Source organism: Mobula birostris, unplaced genomic scaffold, assembly GCF_030028105.1.
Source record: "Mobula birostris isolate sMobBir1 unplaced genomic scaffold, sMobBir1.hap1 scaffold_1003, whole genome shotgun sequence".
Lineage (NCBI taxonomy): Eukaryota > Metazoa > Chordata > Chondrichthyes > Myliobatiformes > Myliobatidae > Mobula > Mobula birostris.
In genome coordinates this window covers 94,859-115,725 of record NW_027274044.1, presented here as the reverse complement: position 1 = coordinate 115,725, position 20,867 = coordinate 94,859, and the positions used below count along the sequence as shown (strand labels likewise).

Genomic DNA, 20,867 nt, shown 5'->3' with positions numbered 1-20,867 from the left:
TCAGCAGATCCAAATGTTGGTAGATATTCTGTGTGTGACTGGTCCACATTGTGGAAAATTTTCTCTGTCATCTCCCCTTCCATTCTCTCTACTCATCAACAAATAGCCAAAGTGGCAACCTATAGTAAGATATTGTTTCTCCAAATGCTCAAAATTTCCTTTCCAAGCGTTTTCCGATGACTGATGTAACACTCACTGGATTTTCCCTTTTCCCTTTATAGAATGATGGAACAAAAGATGCCATCCTCCAATCCTGTGTTACTGCTTCTCTGGCCGGAGAGGACACAAAGATCATTGTCAATACCTCTGAAAACTCCTTACTTCCTGTCGTAATGTGCTGTACATTGGGAGCTTCATCAACACCTCTTTCTTAACATTGCTGTGCTCCTATGCTAACGTCACAATCACAGTCTATCTCATTGGTAACTTTGAAGCAAAGCATTCATTAAGCACCTCACCTATCACCTCATTCCATCTTTGCTCATGAGCAGTCCTACCCTCAATCCTTCTGTACTTCACCCATGTGGTGAAACGCCATGGGGCCTTCCTTAATCCTACTCACCAAGAATGTCAAGTCCCCTTTGAACTCTCAATCCCTTCTTAATCTCCTTGCTGGCTACATTATAATTCTCCAGAGCCTTGCTTGAATGTTGCTTCCTAAAACTGAATAATACTTCATTTTTCCTAAAGGTCCGCATCTCTTGTGAACCATGGTTCGTTTATATGAACATTCTTTCCCTGTCTGTGGGACGAATCTATCCAGAACCCCATATCAGTGTTCCAGAAACAACTTCCCAGTTCCATTGTGCAATGCCCTGACAAAATGTTTTTTCCAGTTTATCCTCCCAAGTTGCTATGACTACCATTGTAATTATCCATCATTAAATACTGTCCCATATCATCTGCTACCATCCTTGTCCATGATCATTATAAAAGTTGGGGTGTTGTGGTCACCCATCTGACCAGCATCATTGCCTAGTACTAAACACAGTATGGCATCTTCTCCAGTTGGCCCATCCACAGACTATGACAGGAATCATTCCTGGACACACAACACAATCTGCCCCATTGACACACTTTGAAATGACAATTCTGTTGGAATACTTTATCCTGCTTGGTTATTTCTTCAAAGGAGAATTGGTTGATATTGTGTACCCGGATTTTCAGAAGGTGTTTGACAAGGTGCCACACATGAGGCTCCTTAACAAGCTATGAGCCCATGGTGTTGCAGGAAAGATCCAAATATGGATAAGGCAGTGGCTGATTGGCAGGAGGAAAAAAAGGAGATACAGGCAGCCTTCACTGACTGACCCCCGGTTGCTAGTGGTGCTGGGACCGATTTGTATATGCCAATGATTTGGATGATGGAAATGAAGGCTTTGAATGAAGAAAGGCCTTGATCGAGTGGATGTGGAAAGGATGTTTCCTATATTGGATGAGTTTATAGACTGGCCTCAGAAGAGGGGCATCCTCTTAGAAAGGAGATGAGGGGTTTTTTTTTTGGCCGGAGAGTGGTGAATCTGAGGAATTCTTTGCCACAGGCAGCCGTGGATATTTAAGGCAGAGGTTGCTAGATCCTTGACTGGTCAGGGCATGAAGGGATACAGGGAGAAGGAAGGAGACTGGGACTGAGAAAATTGGAACAGCCATGATAAAATTGAAGAGCAGATGTGTTGGGCCCAATGCTGCTCCAATAACTTATGGATTTAGGTGGGGCGCCAGAGTGATGTCACATGTGGGTGAGAGCTGTTTAATGGATGTTTTAAATTTCAGCAGGACAACGAAGGAAACAACGGGTTTCATCACTGAATCCAATGTTTTGTGATTTAAAGTCCCCTGCCAGGTGCCCTGCTCTACCATGTTGTCCGTAGAGTGGGCAGTGTGACCTATCTCTCGAGCTGGGTCACAAAGCCCCAATGTTTCTGAGGAGGACTTTCCAGAGTGATCTGGTCTGGGGTGGTTCAGTCAGTGCAGTGTCTCGTTGTTTAGTATTTTCAGAAACAACAGTTTTACTAATATACACCGGAATTGCCAGCAGGGTAAAGACATGTTCATATCAGTTAACTGAAGACCTCTCGTCCCTGTGGTCCTTGTCTCCCGGCAATCTAAACACCCCAACAGTGTAGGTACCCCTTCATCTAAAAGTGAGTGAATCATTCAGTTAGCTGATCCCTGAGAGGAATTATATTTGTTGGTGGTTAAAGTTGGTCCAGATTTGGCTGGATGGAGTTAATGCAGAGTTCGGGGGTGTCACAGTGAAAGAACCGAACAGCCAGATCCTCTACGTTGTCCCTCCAACCTCCGGCCACTGGTGGCGCCATGGGGACCTCCTGCAAATCACAGCACAGGGCCAACCCCAGCTGTTGCTGGCGGATCTCCTGGTTGGGCAGCGATGAGGAAGGGAATGATCTCGGGTTTGTGTAAATCGAGGGGCGGATGCAGTGGGAAAGGGCCAGGACGGAGCCAGCCAGCTGGACAGTCTGGGCCGGGGATGTAGGATCAGTTCGTTCTGGCTCCCCAAGCTGTAAGAGTGGATTTGTTTATGTGTATGGGTGTGGGATAAATGGTGGGAAAGTTGTGGGGCTACTGGCAAGGTGGAGGGAGGTTGGGGATGTGGGTTATCGGACACAGTGTGACCCGGGAGGATGGGTCCTTGGCCAGATTAAGTTGTAAACAAGGGAGGATCTGGTCCATTGTGTCAGGCAGCTTTCTGGAAGCAACAAATCTCCCTTTATATCACTGTCTAATCTTGCTGCTAACATTGTGTTTGTCACAGAGCCCAGAGTCTGGGAACAGCAAGATGGTAGGAAGCAGATGGTGATGATGGGAGGCTGTTTATTGGAGTCAAGGCCCGTGCCTCGTGGAGTTCCCCAGGGTTACACCCATTGCTACTTGTCATCTATGTCAATAATCTGGTTGATAATGTACAGGGTATGGATCGTGAGTGTGCAACAAGTAATTTCAAACAATTACTTCTTTTTGAAAGATGGTAAATATAAACAGCCCTCTTTCCCTCTCCACACTCAGAACCGACCAAAAGCTACTTCAGAAGATGCAAGTTCTTCAAATGAGCAAACACTGAGGGAACGTGTGTGAGTTTAAAGAGCTGGGATACTGACAGTACATTACCAGACCTGGAGTGATTGCAACTGGGTCTGACAGATGCATAACTTGTATTTCTGGGCACATTCAGTCTCACCACAACTATTCCCTGCCTTACTCTGTACAGTTATGTAATGTCTAAAGGACCAGTGTTTGAGTAAATGAGACTCACCAAACTTTCTCCTGATGAATCACTGGATTCTCCGAGTCAGATGGGTTCTCTCCAGTTGATGCTCTCAATCCTCAGGCTGGTTCACTTGTTGCTGTTCCCTCGTCTTCAGTCGTGGTTTGCTTCCAGTTGGGGTTTTTCTTCCAATAAATCTCTCAACGCAGGTCTAACTTTAACATGAAAGATAATGAAGTACGTTAACAATACAAAGGAGAACAAATATTTCTGCTCACTGAAATCTAAACATTGAAGACAAATATAATGATCTCAGTGAACAAATCTGTAATTGTCCCTGACACCTCACAAAACCTGATAAGGAATAGGAAGGAGTCATCATTCAGTCATGGTAAGACATGAGATGTAGGAACAGAATAAGGTGATTCGATCCATCGAGTCTGCTCCACCACTCAACCATGGCGGAGATTTATTCCAACACCGTATTCTTGCCTTCCTCCTGTAACCCTGAAGCTACTTAGCAATCACAAATATATTAATCTCTGTCATAAATATACCCAACTAACAGTCTCAACCAACCTCTGTGGCAACAAATTCCACAGATCAGCCATCTTTTGGCTGAAGAAATTTTTCTCATCTCAGTTTTAAAGGGAAGCATCTTTATTCTGAGTGTGTTGTCAGATCACAGACTCTCCGTCGAATGGAAACATCTTCTCCATGTCCACTGTATCCAGGCTTTTCAGCATTCAGTAGGTTTACTTAACCACCTCCCCTTTCACCACCCCGCCTGACCTCCATTGAGCACAGCCCCATAACCATCAAATGCTCCTCATTCATAAAGCCGATCATTCCTGAGATTATTCATGTGAATCTTGTTAGCAACAACTACACTGAACACATTCCCAAGTATAACAGACAATCAGGAAATGTAAACCATTCCAGTGTGAATGTAATAAAAATAAACTGGAATCACCAGAATCACTCAACAGGTAAGGAACTGCTGTGGGCAGAGCATCAAATTTAACGATTCAGGTTCACAATCTTTTGTCAGAATGGATTCACAATTTCCCATTTTTAGTGCAGATCTCCAGCAACTTGAATTTCTGTTTGATTTCCACTGCCTGACAGACAGGTAACAGCAAGGAGGAATTTCCAAACACAGTTCAAACACTGAACCCCCAGGTCTATTTTGACTGGTGCTGTGACGCCAAACCAAGTTATCAGATGATTGAAGCTAATGAGAGAGATAAGGGAGACAATGGAGAAACGTTCAAAATGTTAATGAGAGAGGAGAGAGACATTAACAGAAAAGAGACACAATTCAGAATATTGACAGACCGGTTGCTATGAACCTGAACTGTTTGAAGTTTGATGGACAGGCGATACCTCTGCAGGGGTATAAAAAGAACAGGTTCGCTAAGGCACAGGACACACCACGAGATCATGAGATAACGAGACCCTGGAAGAGCGGTGTGCCCCCATAAGTTGGTGGGAGATTTGGAGGTCGGTTCGCGGGAACCGACCATAGACTCACAGGGTGTAAATGTACGATCGGTGGGAGCCTGGTGTGAATGTCCGCACTTGCCTGGGTGCCGGGATCACCACGGAAGAACGGTCGTATCCGGAACGGAGCGGTCACAGTCGGTGACCACAGCGGGATAGAAGACATAAAAGGGTCTGCTCGAAACCAACTGCGAAGAACATCAAAGGTCTGCCTGAATCAAATTTGCATCCCCCCCCTTCTCTCTCTCTCTCCAACGGCACAACAGCGATTACTGCGAACTGCACTAAGCTCAACTGAACTCTGCGTCACTTAAGACTGATCATTTTACCCCTAGACTGCGATAGAGCTTGGTTTGATTCCTATTACCCTAATTCTGTGTACATGTGTGTATTATCATTGCTAACCTGTTGCATTTATGTCCTTACGATTAGAGTACTGTGTTACTTATTTCTTTAAAACTTTATTAGTTCCTAGTAACCCAGACTCCAATGAGTGGTCCAATTCTGCTGGTTTGGCAACCCAGTTACAGGGTACGTAACGGTACAAACACAGAACAGCCCATTTAATCACAGCCTCTCCTCGTGAGGGATGGAATACAAACTCATTCTCTCCTCAGATTAACAGCCATTGCTTCCAAAGGAACTCCAGAGACAAACATCTGATCCCAGGCCAGGAATATTCACTCAACACCTCATAAACCCTGGCAGCTTGATCCCCAGGTCCATTTTACTTTGATCTAAAACTGTGATATCCCAGGACCCAACCTCACAGAGTCACACAGCTGAATCTGCCACTTACCCACCCTGAGAGTCTCACACATCGTTCCCGCATCTCACACTGGGTGGTGCAATCCGGGATTTCCCCACAACCAATATCCAGCTGCTCGAAATTTCTGCTTCATTGCAGCAGGATGAACATCCAGCCCCACCTGTAGAAGCACTAACCAAAGTCAAAGCCAAAACACCAACAGTTCCATATCACAGGATTATTGTCCAAGCACCAACTCTCCCAGTGCTGTTTGCTGCCAGTAAAAATGCTGCAGTGTGTCAGCCAGTCACAATTCAATAACTAGCATCTCCACACCAATACACAACAGAACTGGTACCTGATGACCCTCTGGCATTCCAGCTAACAAAAACTGATTCTGGAAATAACTCAGCGAGGCCAAAGGTGTAAATGAACACTTCACAATGAAGACAAGGTTAGAAGAAAGATTGCTGATATATAATACTGAGGTGGTAGGATACAGGGTGGACTGAGGTTAACCCAGATGGCTGATGTATATTGCTGAACCAGGGGAGGTGGGGTTAGGAGACTGGACAGAGGTTGAACAAGATGGGCAGGGATGAGCAGATGGAATCAGGTGGGAGAAGGGATCAAGGACAATCACTGATGGTCCTCCAGCAATACACAGATACTGAATGAATAGTACACACTACTGTATAAAAGATAGCAAAATAACAAAGTTAGAACAAACAACAAGAACTTAGTCATATATACTTTGACCCTCACCAAATTTTTATCAACACACCATAGAAAATTTCCCATCCGGACACTTATCATTTTTGCATGGTAACTACTCTGCCCGTGTCTGTGAGGAACTGCACAGACCTTTGGATACAGATCTTGTCTTGTGCATACTGCACCAACCACCGTCGCTGGGCCCTTAACGTGCAGGAGCAATGTGTGGTTAAGTGCCTTGCTCACGGACACAACACTCTGCTTGGACTGAGGCTCGAACTCACGACCTTCAGATTGCTAGTTCAACAGGTTAACCACTTGGCCGTGTGCACATCACAGAAACCATTCTCCCCTCTAGAGTTCCCAGTCTGTCAGTGAAATCAAAGATCCCCACAATTTGGGATGTTCTCCTTTTTCACCCACCCCAAACAGGTAGAAGACACGACAGCCATGAAGCTCAATGACAAATGCGAGGAGCCTCAGGAAGCGAGGCGAGTTGGGGGAAGTTAATGGGACTCAGTGGCCAACATCAGATTTTACAACACAACATGGAGAAATATCATCACCCATCCGGGGATTCGGAGCACACACCACGTGATCTTGCGTCACAAAGCGGAAGGCGGGCAGAACTGCGGCACACAGCCTCACGTGACCTGTTGGCGGGAATTCCATTCAATTCTGCAGAAATAGACAGCCTGGGATCCTGGTTTGGATCGTTCAATGCAGATTAAGTGAAGTCTGCACATTTCTGACGAGCCCATCTAACTGGAAAATAAATGAGTAATTGGCCCTCAGTTTGGGACTCATGGCCAACATCGGATCTCCCCGCTCGGGATCGGTCTCAATACTCACCGTTGGGAAAGTGATATCTTCGGCCCGCAGACAGTGATCCCGACCCAAGAGGCGAGGAGCCTTTGCCGATCGCGTAGACGATTCGTTTCAGCACTGAGCAGAAAAAAAAACCGACCACCCGGACACAGTGAGCATGCGCGAAGTGATTGTTGCATCATCCAGAGGGCGGGGCCTCGGCTGCCCATCTGCGGTTAAACAGGTGGGACAAACGGGATCACGTGACTGGTGGGTGTCTCCCACCCCAGGCAGAGACTCCAGCTACCCACCACTCCGTAGAAAGAAACAAACTTGCCGCTCACATCTCCTCTCACCTTAAATGTATTAGACATTTCAACCCCCAGGAAAAATATATCTTCTGTCCACTCTGTCTCTACCTCTCATCATCTTACAAACGTCTATCCAGTCTCACACCAGCCTGCGCCACTCTGGAGAAAATAACCCCCGGTTTGTGAAACCTCTCGTTATAACTCATGCCCTCTAAAACAGGCAGTATCCTGGTAAACTCTTCTGCGCCCTCTCCAAAGCCCCGACATCCTTCCGAGAATGGGGACGACAAGAACTGTATGAGACACTCCAGATGTGGTCTAACTAGTTTTATAAAGCTGTGTTACGAACTGTAACGTTTTAGAAACGATCCAGCAGCAACAGAGTTCACACTGGAATCTGGTTTTGATGTTAAAACCACTATCTTTATTAGTATCTACTAAAAATATAGTAACAACGAAATAAAGAAAAGTTAACAGTATTGTGTAAATATTGCTCCCAAACTATCGAGCCCGAGGGAGCAAAGTTTAGAGTCTTGAGAAGGTAAAGTAGGAAAATTCAGTAATCCATGGAATAAATGATGGGAGAGAGATATTTGTAATCCAGGGTGAAACGTAGAGAAAAGGCCGTTACATCAAAATAACCGTCGTCGAAGTTCTTATCCGTTGAATCCGTCCACATACGAGTTATCAGCGAAAGTGACCTGTCACAGGAATACCGTCTTCCAGGGGTTACCACACAAGCGGTCCCCCAAGATATTCCAAAATCCACTCCTATGGATTATACGAAGTGATAGCCACACACATTCGTTGTGGTTCCCTGTACCGATGATCAAGAGCATAGGAGATTTCCGAGCCTCAGCTGCGACAAACTGAAGCTATCAGCTTTTCCAGTCTCTCTCTCTCTCTCTCTCTTTAGACTGGCCGACTGCCTGTCTGCAGATCGCTCTCTCTCTCTTATGGTTAAATCCACAGTCAGCGCCGTCAGCCTGTGACTGACGTCATAGCCCCGCCTCCTCACTCCGGCGCTCTTAAAGACACAGTCACAGTCCGACCGCAGGCTCGCAACAGCCGCAACACAACTTCCCGACTTTTCAACTCAGTGCTTCAACTAATAAACACAACCACGCCATTTGCCTTCTTAACCACCCGATCAATCTGTGCAGTCTCTTTCAGGGAGCGATGAACTTGGAGTCTAAGATCCCTCTGTTCAGGGTTTTGCATTTAACAGTGTACCGTCTCATACATTCGACCAACCGAGCTGCCAAGATGATCATCACTAATCAAATCTCACTGAGATATCTCAGGTCCCATTGAATTTATTGCCAAGTGTACAAGTACGGGAAGGTACAGGTACAGAGAAACACTGACTTGTGGCAGCATCACAGGCGAGTACATTCAGATAACACACGGAACACAAATTATACGATCTCTGTCAGTAACAATCTATAAATATGTTTTATGTCATTAACAATGTATAAAATACATTGTGTCGTGATCAATATTAAAATGTGCATTTCGTGTCAATAACAGACTTGGAAATGTTGAATTTTGGTCCCTGTCTCCATTCCTCCTGCAGTCCACAACCAGCTCCTTTGTTTTTGTCACCATGAGGGAGAAGTTGTTTTCTTAACGCCACTGTGTCGGGGTGATGACTTCTTCTCTGTAGGCTGCCTCGTTATTATTTGAGATTAGGCCAGTCAATGTAGTGTCGTCAGTGAATTTCTTTCGCAGATTGGCACTGTGGGTGGCAACAAAAGTCATGGGTGCACAGAGAGTAAAGTAGGGGGCCAAGGAGACAACCCTGTGGGGTATGTGTGCTGAGAGTCAGAGAGACAGAGGTGAGGGAGCCCACTCTTACCACCTGCCGGCGATCTGACATGAAGTCCAGGATCCAGCTACACAAGGCAGGGTGAAGGCCGAGGTCTCTGAGCTTCTTGTCGATACTTCACGCCTTCGTATGGCTACTGCTCTGCCCATGACTGCAAGGAACTGCAGAGAACTTTGGAGAGCAGAGAACATCAGAGAAACAAACCTCCCCTCCATGGACTCTTCCTGCACTTCCCCTGTCTCGGAAAAGCAGGCCATGTACTCAAAGATCCTCACAACCTGGACATTCTTGCTGCAAACCCACTCCCCTATCGGGGAAGAGATACAAAAGCCTTAAAGCGCGTACCACCAGGCTCAAGGACGGCTTCCTGTCTGCGGTTATAAGCCAAATGAATGATAAAATGGACTCGACCCTACAATGTAAATCAACGTGACCCTGTACCATATGTCTATCTGCACTGCACTTTCTCTGCAGTCATAATGCTTTGTTACAGTTATTGTTTTGTCGCTATTCAGGTCACTGTACTGTTGCAATGTATAGATCTGGTGACTGAAGGCAGATGCAGGTTCATGAGGGACTGTTACTGTCAGATTCTGCAGTTCTTGCAGTTGCTCATCGCACCCAGGACTGACCCCTGGTCACTGAGCATTGGAGGAGTCTGTTCTGCTGATGTTAGCCTTAAACTAGACTGGTGTTTAATATTGTGGATCTGTGAAAGATAAATCAGTTCTGTATCAAATCCCGTGTCTCAGGTACATACTGTCTTTACTACACTCACAATGTACACTAGAGAGGCCACTCGGCCCATCTGGTCCTCGCCCATATTTCCGTTCCATATCAGTATATCAAAATCTATCCCTGCTGCTCCGCTGTCACTGTCCCTGTGATGACAGGTTGCAACTCCGTGGGATAGGAGATTTCCCTTGAATTTCATAGAATCATAGAAATCTACAGCACATTACAGACCCTTTGGCCCACAATGTTGTGACAACCATGTAACTTACTCTTGAAACTGCCTAGAATTACCCTACCTATTTTCCTAATCTCCATGTATCTATCTAAGAGTCTCTTAAAAGACCCGATTGCATCCGCCTCTATCACCGTTGCTGGCAGTGCATTCCACACACACACCACTCTTTGTGTAAAAACTTAGCTCTGACATCTCCTCTGTACCGACTACCAAGGAGCTTCAATCTATGCACCCTCGTGTTAGGCATTTCAGCCCTGGGAAAAAGCCTCTCCACACGACCAATGCCTCTCATCATCCTGTACACCTGCATGAATTTCCTGCAGGCGAGGACCGCCCCGTCTGCAAATGAAGCAGCAGTAATTTTGTGCTGCTCTTAGTTTTCTTTCTCTTCGCCTAGTTTAAACTTTGAATTTAAAATTTTTATTTGCTGATTCTTGAGGGGGAAACAATATGTCTATGTCTACAAAAAGTGGGAAGAATTTACCTGAACCTAGTGATAAAGGTAATGGGAAAGGAAAGGTGCAAAAGCAAAGATCTGATGAAATGCCATCGTGGGCTGAAGATATCGTTCGGACACTGAATTCAATTAAGAATCAGAATGGATGATTTAAAGATCCACTGGAAAAGAATAGTAATGAAATGAAGTCATTTCTGGGAAAACATAAAGACCTGGAAACTCAAGTTATTACACATGAAGAGGAATTGAAGATAACTAAGCAGAAGTTGCCTGAAGCTACAACTCATTTGCAAAGATAACAAAATAAGATTATAGACCTGGAAACTAGGGCTCGCCGAAAGAATATACGAACTGTTGGGCTGCAGGAAGGAGCTGAAGATGGAGATTTACGACTTACTTTGGTAAGCTTTTCCACACTTTATTTCCTACCATTCTATCAAAGCCGCCTGCTATAGAAAGGGCACACAAGGCATTTACTTCGAAATTGAAGGATTCTCATAAACCAAGATCTGTTCTGGTTTGCTTTCATCACTTTAAAATTAAAGATCAAATAATGCGACAAGCAAGAAAACAGAGAGTTTTTAGATTTATGGAAACTGATCTCCGCTTTTACGAAGATTACCCAAGAGAGATAATGGAGCAAAGATCAAAATCTCACCTGGAAGGATGTTTGGACAACGGAGAGAGTTCGGCCGTCCGGCCCTTTCACTGTGACCCCCGAACTCCACATCAAATCCGTCCAAACGAATCTGGGTGAACTTTAATGACCAATAAATATAATTCCTCTCTTTGATCACTGTCTGAATGATTCCCTGACTCTGAGAGGAAGGGGTGTCTATGGTCCACATTGTCAGGGTGTTGAGTTTACCAGGAGACAGAGACTGCAGGGACGGGAGGTTTTCTGGTCACCAATACACTGTGTGTGGACCCCGCTGGCAATTCTGGTGTTGTGACCCGAATCGAGACAAACACCACGCTGCCCACTCCACCAACAACACGGCACAGCCGGACACATAACAGGGGACTTTACATCTCACAACACTGGATTCAGTGATGAAACCCGAGATTAATGTTGTTGTCCCACTGAAATCATAAGAAATGTCCATTCAGGTGTTTTTAAATACCAGCGCTCCACCACCCGCCTGACGTCACACATGGTTCCCCTCGCGCGTATCGACGTCACACACGCGCTGCTGCGCTCGTGCTGAGGCAGTTTAACGGCTGAGCTACCGACCACGAGACCCCTCCACCCCTCACCTCCGCTGCGCTGTAGTGATTGGCCCGAAGCGATGTCAATCACTGATTACGCCCAATAGCGGAGGCGGACCAGCCGAGAGGGCGTTACCCCGCTGACATCTCTTCTCAAAGAGGAACAAACCCCAAAGTAAATGTCCGCTTTCTGATTTATTTCCATTTCCCTCCGAGGGAAGTTGGGGCGTTTGTGAAGCGTCTCCTGCGGCCGGAGTCTGATGTGTCGCTGAGAGGTAGGAGGAGACCGCTCGGCCCGTCGGTTTGATGCCGGTTCCCCGGGGAGGGAGAGGATGAAGACGGTGAGAGAGGGGGCGGACAGGATGTTTGTCCCGGTGGGGACAGGAGGGGCTCATCTGTGGAAATGTCTGAGCCCACGGTGGTGGCGATTCACCACATTGGGGGGCAAACACCGGCAGACTGTTGCCCTGCAAGCGGGGACAGGACTGGAGTTGGGAGGGTGGGTGAGGAGAGGAGATTTCGGGTAGTGGGGGTAAGATCTCGAAAGATGATTGCTAATGGCTCCACATCCCTTCAGCCACTTCTTTCAGATCTCTGGTGTGTTCACCATCTGGTCCAGGTGATCTATTTACCTTCAGACCATCTCTGTTTCCCAAGAAACTTCTCCCGAGTAACGTAACTTTACACATTCTGACCACTGACATCTGGGACTTTCATATTCCTGCCAGTGTCTCCGACAGATAAGAGTGATGTACAATACTTATTCAGTTCATCAGTTCACCTTGCACCCCCACCCCATTAATACCTCTCCAGCATCATTTCCCAGTGGTTTCCACCTCTCTTTTACACCATATGTACCTGAAGAAAAATTTGGCATCCTCTTTAATATTACTGGCTCGCTCACCTATGTATTCCATCTTTTCCTTAATTATTTTAGTTGCATTCTGTTGGTTTTTAAAAGCTTCCCAATCCTCTAACTTCCCAGTAATTTTTGCTCCATGCCCTCTCTTTGGTTTTTATGTTGTTTTTTGGTTTCTCATATCAGTCACAGTTTTGTTACCTTACCTTCAGAATATTACTTCCTCTCTGTGATGTGTCTATCCTGTGCTTTCCGAATTGCTTCCAGAAATTCCAGCCATTGCTGCTCTGTTTCATCCCTGCCCGTATTCTTCTCAAACCAGTTTGACCAATTCTGCTGTCATGCCTCTCTAATTCTCTTTATTCCACACCTGACTTTAGCTTCTCCTTCTCTAATGTCAGGGTGAATTTGATCATATTAAGATCACTTGCCCCTAAGGGTTCTTTGAACTTAAGAGACCTAATTAATTCTGGTTCATTACAACACCCAATCCAGAATAGCTGATCCCCAAGTGGGCTCAATCACGAGCTGCTCTAAAAAAGCATCTTGTAGGCATTCTAGGAATTCCTCCTCTTGAGATCAGCACTATCCTAACTTTCCTAATCACCTGCATGACAATCCCCCATGACTATTGTAACATTGCCCTTTTGGCACACATTTTCTATCTCCCATTGTAACTTGTGGACCACATACTCACTACTGTTTGGGAGTCTCTATACAATTCCCATCAGGGATTTTTTTTACATTTGCTGTTCCTTAATTCTACCCACAGGTTCTACACCTTCCAACCCTATGCCACCTCTTTCTAATGATGTTATTTAATATTTTACAAACAGACCCACACAACCCCAATACCAGCTTGTTCTTTCAAGAAACGTATCTGGGAAACAAGTGGATCTGCAGATGCTAGAAATCTAGAGAACTACACACAAAGTGCTGGAGGAGCTCAGCATGTCAGGCAGCATCTATGGATGGGAATCATCATTTCGGGCCAAGACCCTTCATCTGGAATCTTGATACCCACATATCTGGAATATCAACAAGGAAAATAGAAAGTAGTGCAAAATAGGGAAAACCTTTGACAAAATTTAGTTCAAAGCTTAAAAAAACCTGCCAACCAGAGCTCAATTGTTAACAAATACAACAAAGGCAATAAATACTTTCATCAAAACCGACATTAACTTTTTTTAATATAAAAATACCTTGGTCCCATTTCAATCAGTAAAATTTACAAAGATAAATAACAACTTTAGAAAAGACTATTTACACTCAAACCCATTTAGATTACCACTACCTTGGACAGAAGGAGGAAGAGAAATAACACACATGAAAAAAAACACAACAGTCAGATAAAACTTCTATGTATATATTTTCATCAAAAATGAAGAGGATTCAGCACTCCATGTGTGTTTCTGCAATCATGATAAGAAGTACAGGCCAGAAAACTTCAATGAGAGGCCAACTCAGAGAAATGAATCATCACTATGGAAGAAAACATTAACCAGTGGAATGAGTATGACCCTTCATGGGAGAGATCCCAATGATCTGAGCAGACGAGATGGTGACAAGGAAGCATCGAGCACCTGACTGAGAGTTGGAGACCTCTTCCCAGAAACAGAGGGGTTCCTTGCAGAAATACAGGACAAGGTGTTTAAACAAAGGAAAAAAAAAATCAAAAATACATACAATACAAACAAACAAGGCAATAAATCCAGCAAATGCCGAGAAACCAGACACAATCCAACACATTCCAGGATCCAGCAGTTTGAATCAATCTGATTACTTATGAAGGCACAATGAAATGGCAAATATCAGTCACCAAAATCTTGCTTTAAAATACAAACTCATGAATGACCACCATAACTTCATTAAGGCACCATAAATTCAAACCTGATCCAGTTCGGGACAGAATCTCACATTTCATATGATAATCAATAAATTATTACAGACAGGACAATCTCAAATAACCATCTGGATATAATATCACAGGATAAACAAGCAGGAACAACTCCCTCAATAGATAAAACTATTCCCAACACACACATGTTCCTCGAAGTGGAGCACCTCACCACGGGCATTGCTTGTGTCATCAGTCAGACAACCGAATTATATTCCCTGTCAATCAGCTTCCAAATGTTGCTACTCTGTCATTCGTTGCCACGCCCCGCTGCTGATTCCCTTCTCCTCATCATACATTCTTACCCCGACCATCGTCCAGAGCCCCAAACTCTGCCCTGTGCAGACCCGCCTCTGGTTTCCGACTCTGCTCCGTTGAACATCCAACTGATAGTTTCCCATTCTGCTTTCAGTCTTTAGAGGACAGTGGTGTTTTCTAACAACCCTATACAAGCAGGGAAAGTGACCCACAATGTGGAAATGAGCCCTGAATAAGGAGGTTAACTACCAATGTCATTCTTCCTCAGCCCAGAGATTAGAGGGGCAAAGAACATCTCAGACAGAACTGCAGTCAGCTCGACGACTTCAGTCTGCAGAGAATTCAAGCAAAACCTCTTCACCCACAGAGTGGTGACTGTTTGGAACCCATCACCACAGGGAGAGTGAGAGATGAACAACAGGGCAGGATTTCAAAGGACTGTTGTGGAACTGAATCACTGGCAGGGTCCAGCTGGCCTGAGTTGACTCTCTACTGTACACTAGGTGTGTTATAAATTCACTAAGTACTGGAGACAGAGTTTAAAATAGAACTGATTTATTTGTCTCAGATCCAGAATATTAAACTCCAGCCCCATTAAAGGTGAATATGCAGCAGAAGAAACTCCTCCCGTGCCCAGTGACCAGGGTGCAGAACTGGGTGTGGTGAGCACCAGCAATAATTGCAGAGTTCAGCACCGACAGTCACTCTCGAAATTGCATTCAGCAACGGGGATGGACAAATATCCAGCAAGCAGCTTAATCAAACTTTCTCCCCAGTGTGAACACGGTAGTGTGTCACAAGTGTAACACGCTGTCAGGTTTCACTGCTAATGTAACGGCCTCTGTGCAGTGTTTCACTGCTGAGGTAATGGTTTCTCTGTAGCAGCAATGTTTAGGTTATGACTGGAGATAACAGGGTTTTGGAGTGCGGGGTCATCCAGTGAGAGAAATGTTCTTTCTTGTGAGTCTGGAAGAGGGATTTTCGTGTTCTTTTGTTGGGGAGAAATGAGAAGATGCGAATGGAGAGAGTGGGCCCTTTTTTTTTTGTTTACTTCACTAACCATATAGAACCATAGAACACTACCACACAGAATGCCCTTCTTGGCTCTGCTGAACCATTTTTCTGCCTAGTCCCACTAACCTGCACCCGGACCAATTTACCACATTATCATCCAGATCATTGATATAGATGACAAATAACAATGGACCCAGCACTGATCCCTGTGGCACACCACTAGTCACAGGCCACCACTCAGAGAAGCAATCCTCTACTACCACACTCTGGCTTCTTCCATTGAGCCAATGTTTAATCTAATTTACCACCTGTCCATGTATACCTAGCGACTGAATTTTCCTAACTAACCTCCCATGTGGGACCTCGTCAAAGGCCTTACTGAAGTCCATGTAGACAATATCCACTGCCTTCCCTTCATCCACTTTCCTGGTAACCTCCTCGAAAAACAGATTGGTTAAACATGACCTACCATGCACAAAGCCATGTTGACTCTCCATATTATGTCCCTGTGTATCCAAATACTTGTAGATCCTATCTTTTAGTACTCCTTCCAATAACTTACCTACTACCGACGTCAAACTTACCGGCCTATAACTTTCCAGATTACTTTTAGATCCTTTTTTAAACAACGGAACAACATGAGCCATCCTCCAATCCTCCAGCACCTCACCCGTAGATACCGACATTTTAAATATATCTGGCAGGGCCCCTGTAATTTCAACACTAGTCTCCTTCAAGATCCGAGGGAATACCCTGTCAGGTTCTGGGGATTTATCCACTCTAATTTGCCTCAAGATAGCAAGCACCCCCTCCTTTTCAATCTGTACAGTTTCCATGATCTCACTACCTGGTTCCCTTAATTCCATAGACTTCATGCCAGTTTCCTTAGTAAATACAGACGCAAAAAACCCATTTAAGATCTCCCCCATTTCTTTTGGCTTCACACATAGCCGACCACTCTGATCTTCAAGAGGACCAATTTTATCCCTTACAATCCTTTCACTCTTAATATACCTGTAAAAGCTCTTTGGATTATCCTTCACCTTGACTGCCAAAACAACCTCATGTCTTCTTTTAGCCCTCCTGATTTCTTTCTTAAGATTTTTTTCGCACTTTTTATACCCCTCTAGCACCTTATTTGCTCCCTGTTTCCTATACATGTCATACAACTCTCTCTTCTTCTTTATCAGAGCTCCAATATCCCTTGAGAACCAAGGTTCCTTATTCCTATTCACTTTGCCTTTAATCCTGACAGGATCATACAAACTCTGCACTCTCAAAACTTTCTCCTTTGAAAGCTTCCCACTTACCAATCACACCCTTGCCAGAGAACAAACTGTCCCAATCCATGCTTTTTGGATCCTTTCTCATTTCTTCAAATTTCGCCTTTTTCCAGTTTAGAATCTCAAACCGAGTACCAGATCTATCGTTATTCATGATCAAGTTGAAACTACTGGCGTTACGATCACTGGAACCAAGGTGCTCCCCTACACACACTTCCGTCGCCAGTCCTAACTCATTTCCGAATGGGAGATCTAATATTGCATCCTCTCTAGTTGGTACCTCCATATATTGATTTAGAAAACTTTCCAGAACACATATTACAAGCTCTAACCTGTCTAGACCTTTAACAGTATGGGAGACCCAATCAGTATGTGGAAAATTAAAATCCCCTACTATCACTAATTTTTGCTTCCTGCAGTTGTCTATCTCTCTGCAGATATGCTCCTCCAATTCTCGTTGACTATTGGGTGGTCTATAATACAACCCCATTTATGTGGCCATACCTTTCTTGTTTCCCAGCTCCACCCATATGGCCTCAATAGACAAGCCCTCTAATCTGTCCTGCCTGAGCACTGCTGTAACATTTTCCTGACTAGCAATGCTACCACCTGCACCCCCCACCACCTTTCATTCCTCTGCCTCTATCACGTCTGAAACATCGGAACCCTGGAACATTAAGCTGCCAGTCCTATCCCTCTTGCAGCCAAGTTTCACTACTTGCTATAATGTCGTCATTCCATGTGTCAATCCATGCCCTCAGCTCGTCTGCCTTCCCCACAATACTCCTTGCATTGAAATAGACACACCTCAGAAGATTGTTTCCACCATTCACAACCCTTCTAATTGTGGCTTTGCATGAGCTTTTAACATCATTTATTTTCACCCCCGCTCCACTATCTGCTCTGGCACTCTGGTTCCCATCCCCCTGCAAATCGAGCTTAAACCCTCCCCAATAGCACTAACAAACCTCCCCGCAAGGATACCGGTCCCCTTGTAGTTCAGGTGTAACCCGTCTCTCTTGTACAGGTCCCACCTGCCCCAGAAGAGATCCCAATGATCCTGCAATCTGAAACCCTGCCCCCTACACCAGTTCCTCAGCCACTTGTTCCTCCTCCAGAGCATCCTATTCCTACCCTCACTGGCACCTGGCACAGGTAGCAATCCTGAGATTACCACCCTTGAGGTCCTGCTTTTCAACTTCCTACCAAGCTCTCTATACTCACTCTCCAGGACCTCCTCACTCTTTCTTGCTATGTCATTGGTACCGATGTGCATCACGACATCTGGCTGATCACCCTCCCACTTCAGAATGTCATGCAATCAATCAGAGACATCCTTGACCCTGGCACCTGGGAGGCAACAAACCATCCTGGATTCTCTGTCACGACCACAGAACCTTCTATCTGCACCTCTAACTATCGAGTCCCCTATCACTATCGCTCTCCTCTTTTTCCACCCTCCCTTCTGCACTGCAGAGCCAGACTCAGTGCTAGACATCCGGCTACTGCAGCTAGTCCCAAGTAAGTCATTTCCCCCCCAGCCCAACAGTATCCTTGTTTACTTGTTGTTCAGGGGAATGGCCACAAGGGAACCCTGCTCTGTAGACAAGCCCTCTAATCTGTCCTGCCTGAGCACTGCTGTAATATTTTCCCTAACAAGCAATGCTACTCTCCCACCTTTCATTCCTCTGCCTCGATCACATCTGAAACATTGGAACCCTGGAATATTAAGCTGCCAGTCCTGCCCCTCCTGTAGCCAAGTTTCACTAATTGCTATAACATCGTAATTCCATGTGTCAATCCACGTCCTCAACTCATCCGCCTTCCCCGCAATACTCCTAGCATTGAAATATATACACCTCAGAAGATTTTTACCACCACTCACAACCTTTCTATCAGCGGATTTGATTGAACTCTTAACATAATTTATTTTCACCCCAGCCACACTGTCAGCTCCGGCACTCTGGTTCCCATCCCCCTGCAAATCTAGTTTAAAGCCTCCCCAATAGTACTAACAAACCTCCCTGAAACGATATTGGTCCCCTTGTAGTTCAGGTATAACCCATCTCTCTTGTACAGGTCCCACCTGCCCCAGAAGAGATCCCAATGATCCTGAAATCTGAAACCCTGCCCCCTACACCAGTTCCTCAGCCTCAGTCAAAGTAAGAATTATAAAGCTCAATCGTTTAATCATATATTGTGTACTGTTTATTATTTCCGGGTACTGATTTGTAACAGGGGACACATCACGCAGCATCCACCCAAACGAGATTTCTTAAGTTTGGCCGGGCAGGGGGGCTATCACCCCCTATATTAATCTGCTAGCTGAAGCGAGAGTTACATAAGGTTAGATGACTGAGTGAATCGCTTCCCACATTCACAGCAGGTGAACGGCCTCTCCCCAGTGTGAACTCAGTGATGCACATTTGGTTGATTTGGCTGAGAGATTCTCTTCCCAATGTCTGAACAGGTGAATGGCCTCTCCCCAGTGTGAAGTCGCTGGTGTCTCAGTAGGTGGAATGACCGAGTGAATCCCTTCCCACATTCTGAGCAGGTGAACGGCCTCTCCCCAGTGTGAACTGACTGGTGTCCCTTCAGTTGAGATGACTGAGTGAATCCCTTCCCACACACTGAGCAGGTGAACGGCCTCTCCCCAGTGTGAACTGACTTGTGTACAAGTAGGTGGGATGACCGACTGAATCCCTTCCCACAGTCTGAGCAGGTGAACGGCCTCTCCCCAGTGTGAACTTGCTGATGTCCCTTCAGATGAAATGAGTAAGTGAATCCCTTCCCACAGTCCAAGCAGGTGAACGGCAGCTCCCCTGTGTGAACTCGCTGGTGTGCCTTTAGGTTGGATGACCAAGTGAACCCCTTCCCACACACTGAGCAGGTGAATGGCCTCTCCCCAGTGTGAACTCTCTGATGTACCTTCAGTTTAGATGACTGAGTGAATCCCTTCCCACAGTCTGAGCATTTGAACGGCCTCTCCCCAGTATGAACTGACGTGTGTACCAGTAGGTCGGATGACCGAGTGAATCCCTTCCCACAGTCTGAGCAGGTGAACGGCTTCTCACCGGTGTGAAATCGCTGATGTCCCTTCAGTTCAGATGACGAAGTGAATCCCTTCCCACAGTCCGAGCAGGTGAACGGCCGCTCCCCAGTGTGAAATCGCTGATGTATCTTCAGTTGAGATGACGAACTGAATCCCTTCCCACAGTCTGAGCAAGTGAATGGCCTCTCTCCAGTGTGAACTCTCTGATGTAGCTTCAGTTTAGATGAGCAAGTAAATCCCTTCCCACAGTCCGGGCAGGTGAACGGCCGCTCCCCGGTGTGAACTGACTGGTGTCTCAGTAGGGCGGATGACCGAGTGAATCCCTTCCCACAGTCTGAGCAGGTGAACAGCTGCTCTCCAGTGTGAACTCGCTGGTGAGCCATTAGGTCAGATGACCTAGTGAATCCTTCCCCACAAATTCAGCAGATTACCAACATCTGCCCAGTGTGAACTGACTGGTGTGTCCACAGGTGGGAAGACCGACTAAATCCCTTCTCACACACAGAACAAGTGAAGGGCCTCGTCCCAGTGTGAACTTGCTGATGTACCTTCAGTTGAGATGACCGACTGAATCCATTCCCACAGTCTGAGCAGATGAATGGCCTCTCCCCTGTGTAAAATGACAGGCGTGCCAGTCAGTCAGATGATCGAGTGAACCCCTCCCCACAGTCTGAGCAGGAAGGATGATAGAGTGAATCCCTTGCTCCTCTTCTTAAGTATCTGGACAGAGA

General features: G+C 45.6%; 2 protein-coding genes across 2 annotated transcripts in view; both read right to left on the bottom strand.

Moving 5' to 3' along the window:
- Positions 1-7,192, bottom strand: part of LOC140192274 (NACHT, LRR and PYD domains-containing protein 3-like) — a gene marked incomplete at its 3' end in the record, with an annotated part of 32,899 nt that extends 25,707 nt beyond the window's left edge. The window contains exons 1-2 of the mRNA XM_072249940.1: positions 7,044-7,192; positions 3,275-3,441 (exon numbers count right to left, since the gene is read on the bottom strand). The remainder of the gene's footprint in view (positions 1-3,274; positions 3,442-7,043) is intronic.
- A 7,795-nt stretch (positions 7,193-14,987) lies between these two features.
- Positions 14,988-20,867, bottom strand: part of LOC140192273 (uncharacterized) — a 29,430-nt gene continuing 23,550 nt past the window's right edge. The window contains exon 3 of the mRNA XM_072249939.1: positions 14,988-20,532. Within this exon, the coding sequence (XP_072106040.1) occupies positions 19,497-20,532 (1,036 nt within the window). The 3' untranslated portion in view covers positions 14,988-19,496. The remainder of the gene's footprint in view (positions 20,533-20,867) is intronic.